This window comes from Lynx canadensis, chromosome A3 (assembly GCF_007474595.2).
Source record: "Lynx canadensis isolate LIC74 chromosome A3, mLynCan4.pri.v2, whole genome shotgun sequence".
Lineage (NCBI taxonomy): Eukaryota > Metazoa > Chordata > Mammalia > Carnivora > Felidae > Lynx > Lynx canadensis.
Window position 1 is genome coordinate 12,336,228 of NC_044305.1, and position 15,434 is coordinate 12,351,661.

The following is a 15,434-nucleotide window of genomic DNA, read 5'->3' on the forward strand; positions in this document are numbered from 1 at the left end:
ACCAGGCAAAATCTTGGTTGGTGTGGGCACAGACACAACACATTATGAAAGGGCTGTCGGGACACCAGGAATGTGGAAAGCTGTAAATTCCTGCATTTGCAGCAACCATGGGAGAAGGCACTGAGATTTTTTTGGAACCCCCAAGATCCTCCTGGGTTATCTGGGTTATGTTATACACAGTCAAGAACTGCTGTCCGCTTACTTTGGATCTGGGGGGCCTTCACCAAGGGGCTTCATGGACAGCTTGCAAAGGGAGCGAAACACCAGGAAGGCGTCCTTCTGGAGAATGTGAGAGAACCTAGCGGCCACCTGATGTCCCTGTGCATCTGATTCCTGAGATTAGAAACAAATAAGAGAAAAATCAAACCGTCAAAACCAAGTAAGAACTCTTCTCAAAAATAAGAAATATAATTATCTCATGGAAATCAAAATTTTTTTATTTATTCAATGGGGGAACTGAGGAATGTGGGGAAGGGGACAATATGTCAAAATAGGAGCGATAGGGGAGTCATTATAGCAATTCTAAAACCTTGTTCCTTGTCCTTTAAAAAGTGGGTATGGATGACTTAATGATAAATGAGCAAACATGAAACCATTACAAATCTAAGACAAATACAGTTGACCCTTGAACAACACGGGTTTGAACTGCACGGATCCACTTATCTGCAGATTTTTTTCGATAAATACAGTACTGTGAATGTATTTTTTCTTCCTTATGATTTTGTTTTCTCTAGTCTATTGTTAGGAATATAGTATATAATACATATATATGAAATATGTGTTAATCAACTGTTTATGCTATGGGTAAGACTTCCAGTCAACAGGTTAGTAGTAGTTAAGTTTTGGGGGAGTGAAAAGTCATATGCAGATTCTCGGCTGCCTGCCCCTAGCCCCGGCATTATTTAAGGGTCATGTGTATAAGTAATTCTATTAGCTTGGATAGCAGTATTTCTAAGAACGCTATTGCAGGGTAATAGGGGAAAATGACAGGCATTTTAAAATATACTTCTTTAACTAAAAAGACTATATTTAAAAATTAAAAAAGTATTTGTAACATACAACAAAGATTAATACGGCTCAACATACAAAAAGTTGTTATAATTCATTAAGGAAATACAGAAACCTTCCACCGAAATGAAAAGCAGGCAAAAAAAAACATGAACAAGCAATTTACCAAGAAATGCAAATGACAGATTCACCTAAATAATCTTACTACTGATTATTAAGGCAGGATCTTTCTCCCAACAGACTAGCAAAATTCTGAATGAATTCTATTGCCCGGTTTTAATGAGGGAATGGGGAAATGAGCACTGATAGCCTACAGGTGGGCAGAAATTTGAGCATTACCTTCCCAGCAGGCTAATGTGATGTTAAGGAACAAAAGCCTTAAAGCTTCCAACTCGTGACCCAGCAATATCACTTGTAGGAATTTATCCTAAAGAAAGAATTAAGGACGTGCACAAGATTTATCTATAAGGATGTTCATTATGGAACCATTTCCTGTGATAAAACTGAAATGACATAAAAACCTAATGGGGAATTGGTAAAATAGATTATGGTAATCTATATGACAGAATTTTACATGACCACTTAAAAAATTTGTTAGGTCTATACGTACTCATGTGGAAAGATGTCCATAAAATAGTGCTGAGTGAACAAAGTAAGTCACGGCCTGGTATACAAGGCATGTGTCCTCATACAGATTTAAGTACATCCCTGTTAGTGCATCCTTTCTTAATGGAAATGACATAACCCCATGGGGACTGCAATAGACTGAATGCTTATGCCTCCCACCCCCATTCATAAACTGATATCTAATCACCAAAATGATGGTATTTGGAGGGTGGGGACTTTGGGAGGTGATTATATCGAGAGGGTGGAGTCCTCATGAATGGGATTAGTGTCCTTATTAAAGAGGCCCAGAAAGCTCTGTAAGCTCAGTAAGAAGACAGCCATTAGTAAATCAGGAAATGGTTTCTCACCAGACACCAAAACTGCTGGTACCTTGATCTTGGACTTCCTAGCCTCCAAAACTGTGAGAAGTAAATTTTTACTGCTTATAAACCACCCAATCTATGCTATTCTGTTATGGCAGTCCAAACAGACTAAGACTGGGACAGGTATTGGTACTTGGTGGAAGGATGGGGGGCGGGTTGAAAAAAATCTTATTCTTTTTATGTATAAAGCACAGACACACATATAATACATAAACAGATATCCAGTTTATCAGTGGCTTTAAAATTCATGAAAGGGGGTGGTAAGTCAGAAAAAGGAATATATAAAAAGGCTTGGGGGGTGCTAATAATGCAAAAGGTTGAGAAACACTAGTAAAAAGGTACAGGCAGTGGGTTCAGGTGGGATGTTAACATCATATCTCTCCCTGTTTTGAATGCTTACATACAGCATTTTCAAGAGAACAACAAAGCTATTAAAGAAAAATAATATGGCAGACAGATCTAGGAGTCTGAAAGATGTTCGTAACACACATTAAGTTTCAAAAGTAGGTTACAAAACAGCATGTATCTTGTGTGATTACATCTAACTGAAAAAAAAATATGAGAAGGGGAGAAAAATCTAGAAGGATGTAAGTAAAATGTTGCAAGTGTTATCTCTAGGTTAGGGGATTACAGATGACTTTTACTTCCCTATTTTTCCTCCTCGGTATTTTCTTATTCTTCTGTAATGAATGTATATTAAAGGAGAAGAAAAAGGGCAGGAAATCTAAGTTTTTACAAGTCTGAACAACCAGCGTTAACAACAATGTCCTATACAACCAACAGTAACACATTCCGAGAATGGAACCTACTGATACAAAGCGTATCAGGCCAGGACTGTGTGACTAGCTGAACAGGGGTTGCTGGTTTTCACTAGCTTCTTCTGCTAGAGATTTAAATCTGCATCTTCTAAAAAAGGAAACTTCGAGACGCATCTGTATGGGAGGATCACCAGCATACCAGATTATCCGCTGATGACAAGGACTGCCTGTCGTCCGCTATCCCGTTGGTCTGTGAATCTTCATCAGCTGCTGGGGGCACAGCACACTCCTGGCACTCCATTTCACCTGGGACCCTCTCAGGTTCTGTCAGACGGTGCTTTTGTGCTGCTTCTTAAAACACAGGTGCAGAAGTCATCACCAAATTAGTACTTGGTCTAAAAGGCGGCCTGACCCCAGGAAGAAGTTATTCACATGATTTGCCAGCTCCTGCTTTTTCCCTTTTCCCTTCGCACTACCTTAAGAACTGACACAATATCGAAAAAGCCTTGGCCAAAGCGGTGCTTAGACTTTACGTGTGTCCATTATCCACAGTCTCATTCCCTGGAGGTTTCATTCATACCACAGTCCATGTCAGTGGTGTCTCTAGAATTGAGCAATAACAGCAGCCTACCCACCCCTGTCCACTTCTGGAAAAGGTCAGAAGCAGCTAAACCTGCAAAGCACAGATTTTTGTTTTTAAAGGGGCTACTAATATAGGTGTTAAAGAAGAGCCATGTAAATGAAAAGAATTTGATAGTTATGACAGGAGACCTTAGCCATGGAGTGGAGGGAGAGGGGGACCCCAAAAAAAAAAAAAAAAAAGAGCTGAGCTTCCTGGCAACCATGTGAAAAGGGAAAGATAAAGAATTAAAACTATTCTATTTTACTTTTTTTAATTTTTTTTTTAATTTTTTTTTTTCAATGTTTATTTATTTTGGGGACAGAGAGAGATAGAGCATGAACGGGGGAGGGGCAGAGAGAGAGGGAGACACAGAATCGGAAACAGGCTCCAGGCTCTGAGCCATCAGCCCAGAGCCCGACGCGGGGCTCGAACTCACGGACCGCGAGATCGTGACCTGGCTGAAGTCGGACGCTTAACCGACTGCGCCACCCAGGCGCCCCTACTTTTTTTAATTTTTAAATGTTTATTCATTTATTGAAATAGAGACAGAGCATGAGTGGGGGAGGGGCAGAGAGAGAGACAGAGACACAGAATCCGAAGCAGGCTCCAGGCCCTGAATTATCAGCACAGAGCCAGATGTGGGGCTCAAACCCACAAACCGTGAGATCATGACCTGAGCTGAAGTTGGATGGTCAACCAAATGAGCCAACCAGGCACCCCAAAACTATTTTATTTTAAAGACATTTCTACCAGAGTGTACATTTTTATGTTCTATTAATTTAATTCTACATTACATAAATAATGAAATCTATGAATACAGATTGGTGGTAACCTAAATTAACAAAAGGACAGGGCTTAGAGCAGTGTATCAAACTTCTTTGACCATGACCCTCAGCAAGAAATGCATTTTAATGGCTTGCCTGGGTGGCTCAGTTGGTCAAGTGTCTGACTTCACCTTGGGTCATGAGCTCAAGGTTCTTGGGCCCGAGCCCTGCGTCTGACTCCACACTGGCAGTGCAGAGCTTTCTTCGGATTCTCTTTCTCCCTCTCTCTGTTCCTCCCTCCAACACGTATGTGTGTGCGTGTGTGTGTGCATGTGGGCTCTCTCTCTCAAGGTAAAAAAAAAAAAAAAGACAAAAAAAAAAAAGACCCAGTACACATGTGTGCATATAATAACTGAAGCACGTTTCACGAAACAGTGCTTAACATTACCATCGTGATGTATTCAGTTTCTGTTCTATTTTCATTTCATGCTCTCTCCTTTAAGAAAGGCTGATTGTAACCCCTGCTAAGTTAATGATTTCTCAATCCACTAATGGTTTACTGCCCCTGGAACCAAGTGTTCAACACATAGGCACTGACGTAAGATTTGGGGCAAAAACAAAGAAAAAACTCATCCAACAGTCATTCTGAGCTATACAAGTTTAATTTCACCAAAACCACACCATAAAACTGAGGGCGCTATGAGTGAAGACTAACAAAACAAAGGTTCCCTGTGCATCTGATACCCACTGACATGATACATCAATGGTTGGCCATGAACATTCAGCAGCACCTCAGGACTCCCAGCCACTCCTGGGAAAAGCTGGATATATATGGGAGTGGCTTTCTGTCTTTCGTGTGGAGCGCCCAATTCTAGCAATGTCAGACTGTGCTTTCTGAACTCTGAACCTGGCCCTAGTGAGAATAAAATTAATCACTAAAAAGAAGTAATTTCTGAGTTCCACATGAAAGATGGGCAGATACAGGCAGACTCAGTTTCCATGACTTCACCGAGGGTGGGCACTCCACCACTAAAATTATCTGCCCAAGGACTTTTTTGGAGGAGTGTGTAGGAAGAAAGGCTGGGCTCTTGGTTCTTACCTTTAACAGCAGATGTGACCACATCTTCTAAGATCTCCTTGACCACCTCCTGGGCTCCGTCATCAGTCCCTACACACACCCAGAGACATAAACAAATACATATGGGTATTTCCAGGGAAAGCAAAGGAAGGGGCAGAAGGTCACATCTCAAAAGGCAAAGGGGTCAAACGAGTCCTCTCCAAAGCCAAATCGGATTATGCCAACGAAAAACAAGTCCTGTGCAATCTGGAAACTCTCAGGCAGTGTCTGCCATGACTTTGAGTTTCCTTTTGTGGGTCTCTCTTCCTTCTTAAGTCACAGCCATGCGGTCAAGGGCCCTCTCCACCACTCCAGAGTTTGAGGCAGGAGCCGCATCTCATCCAGAACAAAAGACAGGGCTTTCTCTTGTGCTTTCACACCCAGTACCCCAGGGCCTTGGGAAGTGACATGCCCCCTGCTGCCTCTACTCCCCCACACTCTGACCCCAGAACTCAGCATGAGACTTCTAATGTGGTGAGGATTTAGTAAATTTTAAGTAAAATTATTCTGTACACTGTTAATACTTAAGCAAAGAGCTTCAGCACCGATTGTTCTAAAACTAGTTTTGGGAGAACTAGTAAACAGTTCTGGACTTGACTTTTAGGAATAAACATTACTGCCTTCTCAAACATCACACTGACCAAAACTTAACAGAGCTAAAATACCCCTTTAAATTCTTCCTCAATGAGGCCTTTCAATCAAGCCCTTATTTTTATGAGTTCTGTGCTTGGCCCAAAAGGTCCCAGAGAACAGCACAATGTATTTTCATTTCCACTGAGCACTTGACCCACCCAAACTACTTATTTGCTCCCCCTCCCCGACCACACACACATGCCCCAAGCTTTATGGAGGTACGACTGACGAATGAAACTACATAATAAGTATGTAAATGGCTAAGTAAATCTCTGGAAAACGTTGATGTTGTGTACCCTTTTCTTAGAGGGCAAAAAAGAACTTGAATGAAAGGAAGTCCAGAGCCGCAGTGACAATCTCCTGTACCCACGTCTTCATCTAAACAAGATGAGTCAGACTAGCTCCGCGTGTGACATACTTCAGGCATTATTGTACCACCTTTGCCATTTTCACGCATCACTCGTATCAGTATATTACACGTGTACATTTAACAGTGCTCTTTACATTAACTCACCTTAAACAAGAATATTCACAAAACCGCAGGTTTCATGCACTAATTATATTTTCTGAATGCATGTTAAAATAAATGTGTAACTATTAAAAACTGTTTACGCATGAGCCACCTAAAATCACCTCATCTACATGTGACAAGATGTTTCCAAGTTCCTTCCCAGTTCCAACATTCTCTGATGCTATATGTGCTGCTCCCCGCCACGCCCACCACAACCAAGCTTCACTGAGGTATAAGCGACGATTAAGACTTGTATATAATTGGGGCACCTGGGTGGCTCAGTTGGTTAAGCATTCAACTTCGGCTCAGGTCGTGATCTCATGGTCTGTGGGTTCGAGCCCCGTGTCAGGCTCTGTGCTGACAGCTCAGAGCCTGGAGCCTGCTTCGGATTCTGTGTCTCCCTGTCTCTCTGCCCCTCCCCTGCTCACGCTCAGTCTCTTTCCTTCTCAAAAATAAACATTAAAAAAAAAAAAAAACCCAAACCTCGTATATACTTAAGGTATACAACTTGATGATTTGATATACATATACACTGTGAAATAATCACTACAGTCAAGCTAATTAACGCATCTATCACCTCACACAGTTACCATTTTCTTCCTTTTCTGTGTGTGGTGAAAACACGTAGACCTACACTCAGCAAATTTCAAGTATACAACACAGTATTGTTAACTACGTTTATACTGTTGGCATTTTGCACCTCCAGAACTCTGCCCCTTACATAACTGAAACTCTGTACCCCTGACTAGTACCTCCCCATTTCTCCAACCACCATTCTACATTCTGTGTCAATGACTCTGACTACTCTAGGCACCTCATCTATGTGGAATCACACGGTATTTTTCCCTTTTTTTTTTTTTTTTTAAATGTTTTGGTTTTGAGAGAGCGCAAGCAGGGAAGGGGCAGAGAGAGGGGGACAGAGGGTCTGAAGCAGGCTCTGCGCTGAAAGCAGCGATCCCAATGTGGGGCCCTAAGTCATGAAATGGGAGATCATGACCCGAGCCCAAGTCAGACACTCAACTGACTAAGCCACCAAGGTGCCCCCAGCAGTATCTGTCCTTTTGTGACTGGCTTATTTCACCTAGCACAATGCCCTGTAGATCCATCCATGTTGTTACAAACATCAGGATTTTCTTCTTTTTTAAGGTGGAATGGTATTCCAGTGTGCGCGTGCATGCGTGTGTGCGAGCGTGTATGTATGTCTGCACTTTATCCATTCATCTTTTGACATTTAGATTATTTCTGTATCTTGGCTGTTATGAATAATGCTGAAATGAACACGGGAGCGCAGATGATCCCTTCAAGATCCTGATTTCATTTCCTTTGGAGATATACCTAGAAATAAAACTTCTGGGTCATAAAGTAGTTCTATTTTTAATTTTCTGAGGAACCTCCATACTGTTTTCCATATGGGCCGTACTGATTTACATTCCCGCCAACCGGGCACAAGACTCCCCTCTCTCCGCACGCTCACCTAGCTCTTGTCTTTCACCTTTCTGATAACAGCCATTCTAACAGGTGTGAGGCGATATCTCATTGTGGCGTTGATTTGTATTTCCCTGATGATTAGTGAAGCTGAGCACCTTTTTAAGTATCTGTTGGCTATTTGTATGTCTTCTTTTGAGAAATATCTATTCAGGTTCTTTGTCCATTTTTCAGTGGGTTATTAGGGTTTTTTTGTTTTTGTTTTTGTTTTTTTTGCTGAGTCGTATAAGTTCCTTGTATATTTTAGATATTAACTCCTGATCAGATGTATGGTTTGCAAATAGGTTCTCCCATTCCACAGGATGCAGTCAAACTCCACTGGTTGTTTCATTTGCTGTGCTTATGCACTGTTTTTAAAAACAGCTGAATTAGCTGTGAACATTTAAGAACTGGGAGACATGTCATAAAAATCCAGATGAGGCTTCAGAAAAATTATGTGGCAACATCAGGCCACAGTGGCTGGACCCAGGAGTAACTGCCCCCTTTAGCCAGGGTGTGAACTCTGCAGATGTCCTGGTGCCTCGGTCCTTGCCAAGGTCAACGGTCTTTCATCCACTGAGGACAGGTGCTATCACAGTCAGCAGGAATGTGACACATGTCTGTCAAGAGTGCGGAAAAAGGGAGACTGACGGGGCTGGGTATTTGAAAGACATCAGAGAGACAATGTTCCCTTGTGGAAGTGACTTCAACACGGTAAGGAGGAGTGAAGGCTCTGGAGCCAGTGTGTCTGGTTCAAGTCCCCACTCTGCCACTTCCCAATGTGGGGACTTAGGTCACTTGACCTGCTTGAGCCTCAGTTCCCTCAGGAGCGAACAAGGACGATTTCCACAGCACTTACCTCTGGGGCCTCGTGAGAATTCAATAAAAATAATACCCAGAGGGGCGCCTGGGTGGCGCAGTCGGTTAAGCGTCCGACTTCAGCCAGGTCGCGATCTCGAGGTCCGTGAGTTCGAGCCCCGCGTCAGGCTCTGGGCTGATGGCTCAGAGCCTGGAGCCTGCTTCCGAGTCTGTGTCTCCCTCTCTCTCTGCCCCTCCCCCGTTCATGCTCTGTCTCTCTCTGTCCCAAAAATAAATAAACATTGAAAAAAAAAAAAATTAAAAAAAAAAAAAATAATAATACCCAGAAAGCGTTTCAAATGGCGCCCGGAGAGTGAGGAGTGGAAGGTTCATTTTTCTTAGGCCTGCAGAGTGTGACTGTGGTAAGATGCTCATAAGGTGCCCTCAGGACAGAGGACGTCTCATCTCTGTCATCTGCCTGGCCCTGGAGACTAAGTCCATACTGAACTTTCCCAACTAACCACGCGGAAAGCAGTTTCAGTTACTTCAAGCCATCACTATCTTTCATTCTAAAGAATGTCCATTTCTACAGGGATCTTCCTCTTCCCTCACTGCAGCTTTCCACTTAAACAGCATCAGGCCCACCATTATTTGGAGGGATAACAGTGTTTAACTCATTTTCCTCAATAGGCTGGATCCATAATGGCACCTGTCAAAATATTCTCAGGCTAGGAAGGGGTGGGAGACGCAGGAAGCCCTAATTCCAACAGAAGGTTCCTGCACAGGGAGCTGCTGCTGAAGAGTCCCCAGAGAGGCCCAGAAGTAGCAGGACTTCCCACAGTACCCCTGGACTGCTTCATGTCAGCCTGGGGTAGGCCTCAGGAGAGGCCTTTCTGGATGACATAATAACCACTGAGAAGTCTGCTGTGTTTAACTTTCAAGCATGCTGTCAAAATGTTAGGAAACCAAATCAAATCAAATCAAATCCTTGGAAGGTTCAGAGTATACTTAAAACACTCTGGTTTTGCTGGTTCTCTGGGATGTCCAGCAGTCACCATTTGGCCATTACTGATTAGGCACCAGATCCTACCTGTTTCACAGACTCTGTCCCTAAGAGGGTCACCTTGAATACGTTCAGATGAAAGAAAGCCTTGCTGCCATTCCCTCCCTAGCCAGCAGGAGAATAACCTCCATGGTGGGTACGCCAGGTCCTGACTCATACCCTTAGTCCTCTAACAGAGCTCTAATTTTATTTTGGAAGGGGCTGTCCCTAGATTCCTGGCCATCCTAGCAGACGGTAGCCATCTGACCAAGTTGCGGCCAATGAGGGGTAAGCGCAAATTACTGGAGATTGCATCAGGTTCCAGAAAGGCTCCTTAGAAAGGGGCATGACTCAGCCGGGAGTCCTTTAGTCCCACCCTCTTCCTCCTTTCTGCCTAGAGCAAAATGACAGCATCTGGAACCATGAGGTAACCTGGAGGATGAAAGTCACAAACTAAGAATAACCGGGGAAAAAATGGAAGGAATCTGAAACAGACCCACCCACATCCCTGCTTTCTGTCCAGCAAAGCAGGGGCCATGGGGGATGGGGGGAGGTGGGGTGGGAAGATGCACTCACTCATTCGTGCAGTTAACATATTGAGTGCCTACAAGTTTGGCACCGTTCCAGGCGTTTGGACTCTATCACTGTTTAAAACAAAGATCCTGATCCTCATGGTGCTTACATTCTAGCCGGGATAGTAAATAACTATACATGCTGTGTCCTACAGCGCTAGGGGAAAAGTAGAGTGGGAGGAGGCAGATGTGGGATTGGAAGGGACAAATGTGAACCCATGGTGACAAGAAAACGTGACATGCCTGTTTCCTAGAAACTGGGGTTTGGTTGTGCCCAATGTCCAAGCACTTGGTAACATGTAAGAATACTAAAGGGAAAACATCAGGGAACATAGCTGTTTGCTATCACATTCCAGCCACACACCAGTATGGTTCCTCGACAGGAAGAAATACATTAGGCAACCTCCTGTTGCACAATAAATGTCCCTTATACAAATGTTGTGACCCCATGAGCTGAAGCCTCCCTGCCAGACAGCCTGTGTCAAGAACAGATCAGAAAGGAGGGGGACCCGTGGGTACATTTTGTTATTTTCATAAAGTATTGTTCTGAGACAATTTTTGTCTTCTCCACACAAAAAAATAAATGAATAAAAATAAAAATAAAAATAAAATAAAATAAAATTCCTAAAGCAGAAGATTGGGTGCTAACATGGAAAATAGGCTCATGTTATTCTACAGGACCATGCCTACCACCTTCACATCTGGTTACCACCTTAACTGTTTGCCACTGTTCCCTAACTCCTTTTTTATGCTGAAATTTACTTGAAAGCTAATTATAGCAAACACTTACACAGGTCCCAGGGCCAGTCACTGGTCTCAATGGACTCTCACAGACCCGCAGGGCAGGTACGAGCTGTAGGCTCATTTTACAGATGAGGAGCCTGAGCCCAGAGAGGTTAAGGATTTCCCCAAGGTCACAGAGCTACTACAGGGTAGAGTCATGGTCTGAAACCAGGCTGCCTGATCAGAATCTCCATATTGGTTAAAAAGAGGACAGCTTTTCTCTAGTGTATAGTACTTAGGGACTGGGTTGTTTTTCTCTTAAAGAATGAGATGCAAGAAGAAAAAGCGAGCTAAGAAATCTTTAAACCCACAGGTATTTATGTACCCACAATACTCATTAGTTGTATAAATGTAAAAACGCTAATGTCTCATGCATGGTGGGAGTCAAAAAGTCAGGATCTTAAAAATGATCTTAAAAGAAAACAAGAAGTGGGGGGCCTGGGTGGGTCACTCAGTTAAGCGGCCAGCTTCAGCTCAGGCCATGATCTCCATGAGTTCGAGACCCCTGTCAGCCTCTGTGCTAACAGCTAAGAGCCTGGAGCCTGTTTTGGGTTCTGTGTCTCCCTCCCTCTCTGCACCTCCCCCGCTCACGCTCTAGCTCAAAAATAAACATTAAAAAAAAAAAAAAGAAAGAAAACAAAAAGTGACTGCTACTGGGTACAGGATTTCTTTTGGGTGTAATGAACATGTTCTAAAATTGACTGTGGTGATGACTGCAGGCTCTGTGAATATACTAAAAATAACTGAAATGTACATTTTAAACAGGTGAATTTCTGGTACATGAACTGTATCTCAATAAAGCTGTTTTTTAAAAAATCGACAAGACTAGCCAGGCAATGAGGAGGAGTGTAAATGGACAAATGGGGTGAGGTCCCCTAGGGAGACTGCTGGCTGTGCCCCCAAATTCACAGAAGCTAGCATATCTTAGGTTCAAAGATCTCATTTTGTAAGTTTACAAAGAGCAATCTAATGCATGTCTTGGACAAGCTGATAAAGATTTACCAAATGATTACTGACTTATCAACTTAGAATGAAAAACTTCTCAGCGGAAAGAGATACTCAAGTCTGCTGGTGAACTGTCTCCATGTACGCAAATTTCACCGTGGGAGGCAAGTGATCCCAGGAAGGCCGTGGGCAGGGTTCTCGGTGAATTAAAAAGGAAAATGTACGTGGAGTGCTCAGATGGCGAGCTCGGAGCCTGACACAGTGACCAGCTGGTGAGGGGTGGCTCCAGGATGGTGAGGACTACAGGATGGACCCCACAGAAGGGCAGGCTGTGTTATCTCCATCGCGAAGACACTAGAGCCCGGGCCTCTCAGTGGGCCTCGACAGCCTGGAGTCCAGCCCAGGGTGCCGTCTCCCAGCACCGTCACCTCCACCACTTGCCTCTCACGCTGTCCTTCCTCTTTGGCTTCTATGGCTGCTCAACCCCTTCTTCTGAAGGAGAGGTTCTTTCTTTAGAGCTACATCTTGAGAACCAGAAGCCACTCACTCTTTTTAAGGGTAACAGACCCACTTCCATTCTGACCCACTATTTTGCGGGTTTGCTACTGGATTCTTACTGGCAATCCGATTCCCATATTCTCAGGAGAAGCCTTGCAGAGGACACCAAATACTGGCAACAAAACCCACAGCAATACACGAATTACAAATCATTCTTTGTTACTGCACAAGTTTAAGTTACGGTGTTTCTGCAAAACCGCATTTTAGAAATCAAGTTTTTTTCCCCCCATTCATTCAAAAAAATGCATTTACTGACAGTCTGCCGTGAGTGTTGGGCACCATTCCGGTGTTGGGCATACAGTGGTGAACACAGCGGTCTAGATCTCAGCCCAGGGATAAGTGAACATAAATCCTTCAGTGATCTCAGGTAACAATAAGTGCTTTGAAGGAAAGAAGAGAGGCTGATGGGGCAGAAGGAGTGGCAGCTTCAGAGAGGGTGATCAGTTCAAACAGGGATACCTGAAGATGGGGGTGGGCGGGGCAGGGAAGGGACAGGAAGTGCAAAGGCAACAAGAGTACGCATGGCACTTTCAAGACAGAAACACTGCCTGCACACTGGGTGGCAAACAAGGGGGAAAGAGGTGTAAGAAGGGGATAGAGAGGTGGGCAGGAGCTGGTCACACTGGGCCTCGGAAGCCACGGGGCAGTGAGGGCACAGATTTCATTCTGAATAGGATACAATGGGAAATTACCAGAGAGGGTTGGCGGTGGAGGGGGGGGGGTGCTGGATCTAATTCATGCTTTTAAGACATCACTTTGGATGCCATGTACAAAATGGGCTATAGTGGAAGCACTTTCCTGCAGCTAAAGAGACTGACACTTGTATCTGCACAGCTACGCTTACTACCTCGCATGTGTTTAAATATTAATACTTATGGATTGACCACAGCCTGATAAGGGTTACAGTAAAAACCTGGTCCTTGCCCTGAAAGCTTAAGAAGGCAAAGATGGTAACAGATATAGAGGGTGGGCCAGTAGTTTCTGAGCACGTTCCCCGAGACACAGGACAGCAGGACTGAGGAGACAGCAACTCTGTGCTCGCGCTCAGGCACGTGCCATTCTTAGTGGCAACTTTTTCTTTTGTCCTTCCCTTGAGTAAAGATACAGAAAAACCTTCCAGCAACAGCACTTGGTCCGCTCCTGTGTATGCCAAGCATTCTGATAAATAATAGAGGACAAAAGCTCTCAAATATGGATGCTTTCACAGAACACACGACCAACAGAAATTGCCATCAATAATGGGACAGAGGAAGAGATGAGATAAAGTATAAAGATGGGTGAGATATTTCATGCAGACCAAGCAGCTAGAGTGAAGAATTACTGGACAAGTATCACCGGGAAGGTTACCTTCCTGAAAAAAATATGAATTTGAGAACTGGTTCATAAAAACTGCCCAGGGCAACATGCAAACATTCAGAAATACTCTTAGGATAATCCAATCCACCATCTCATGCCTGATGTTTCATTTACTTGGAGACTAGAATCAGCTGTCTACGAGTAGCCACTAACTACCAGGCTGTGGGCACAATGCAGAGATCCTGTCCGTGTATACGTGACATGACAGATGAGGTCCCCTCGTCCTCCCCTGAGCAGATAAGGCAGGCACTGAGTGACTAATTACCCAAACAGTTAACCACTGGGAGAGAAACACCCCAAACGGAACCCACTGCACTGAAGCTATAGCCTGATGCATTCCAGGGGCTATTTAGAGAAAACCACGCAGCTGACATCGGACATCATGCCTTGCTGGCTATGTTCAAGAGAAAAGCAACAGGGAAGGGGAAGGCCCAGAAATAGACAAGCTGCTATCAGAGGTTTCCTGCAGATGTTACCAGGCTCCTTCAACTGCCCCTCAGACACAAAATAGGTCCCTCTCACAGTGGGAAAGGGACATTGCCCAGGACATACCTGACAGCGACGGGCCTCTTTCACCAGGTGCATCTCCGTTCTCTGAGCTCTCTTTTCCAGAACCACTCCTGGCATGTTCACCATTAGTTAAATCTGTCTTTTCAGGAGTCGTTGGTTTGCTTTGTGCCTGGCTCTGCTTCAAATGACTGAACTTTGGGGACACTGTTGCAGCTTGGATCACAGGGGACTGGGGTTTTGACTGGACTGGTTTTTCCAATTCTCTGGCCTCCTGCAACTAAAAGGCAACAAAAAAGGGATTCGATCTAAATGGTCCCAGCATTGGGGCACCTGGCTGGCTCAGCTGGTGGAGAGTGTGACTCTTGATCTCAGGGTTGTGAGTTCGAGCCACGCCCTCCCCTATTCCCGCCATTGGGTACAGAGATTACTTAAAAATAAGAAAATCTTAAAAAAAAAAAAGTCCCAGCATTTTGAGAAGGATCAGAAAATATGCCAGCCTGTTGCTTAAAAAAAAAAATCCAACCAGAAGGATAACATTTTAAAAAGGAGATAAATTCTTTTGATAAAACTCAGAACAAATTCTCAATGTTGATTCCAAAATTCATGCTAGTTTCTCTGCCTTTTAAAACAAGAACAAAAACAGAATTCAGAGGAAGAAGGGATAAACTTTAAAGTGAAACAGTCACATATCAGAAGATGTTGCATCCCCAGCAGCTGATAACTGCTACCACTCACCACTTGGTTTTCCATGCGGGTGAAAATGACGTTCAGCATCTGAGTAAGGGTAGCCTTGGCAGTGGTTTGATTGATGAGATTTTTGCTGGCCAAATAGATATTGTAACATGTCCTAACTGTCTGCAGAATAGTACCCTCATGAATTTCAATGTGTGGGGACGTCACCGCTGTCAGAAGAGCCTAAAACGAAAACCCACAACATTCACCTTCACAAACACCCACCTGCTTCCCATCCTCCCACAGCCAAACTTTCATACAGGGTTTAGCTT

The 15,434-nt window shown here is 43.9% G+C and overlaps 1 protein-coding gene across 1 annotated transcript in view; it reads right to left on the reverse strand.

Moving 5' to 3' along the window:
• Positions 1–15,434, reverse strand: part of ARFGEF2 (ADP ribosylation factor guanine nucleotide exchange factor 2) — a 103,592-nt gene that overhangs the window by 63,334 nt on the left and 24,824 nt on the right. Inside the window, exons 5-9 of the mRNA XM_030309451.1 lie at positions 15,166–15,345; positions 14,473–14,707; positions 5,241–5,309; positions 2,955–3,106; positions 203–333 (exon numbers count right to left, since the gene is read on the reverse strand). Coding sequence (XP_030165311.1) covers positions 203–333; positions 2,955–3,106; positions 5,241–5,309; positions 14,473–14,707; positions 15,166–15,345 — 767 coding nt within the window. The remainder of the gene's footprint in view (positions 1–202; positions 334–2,954; positions 3,107–5,240; positions 5,310–14,472; positions 14,708–15,165; positions 15,346–15,434) is intronic.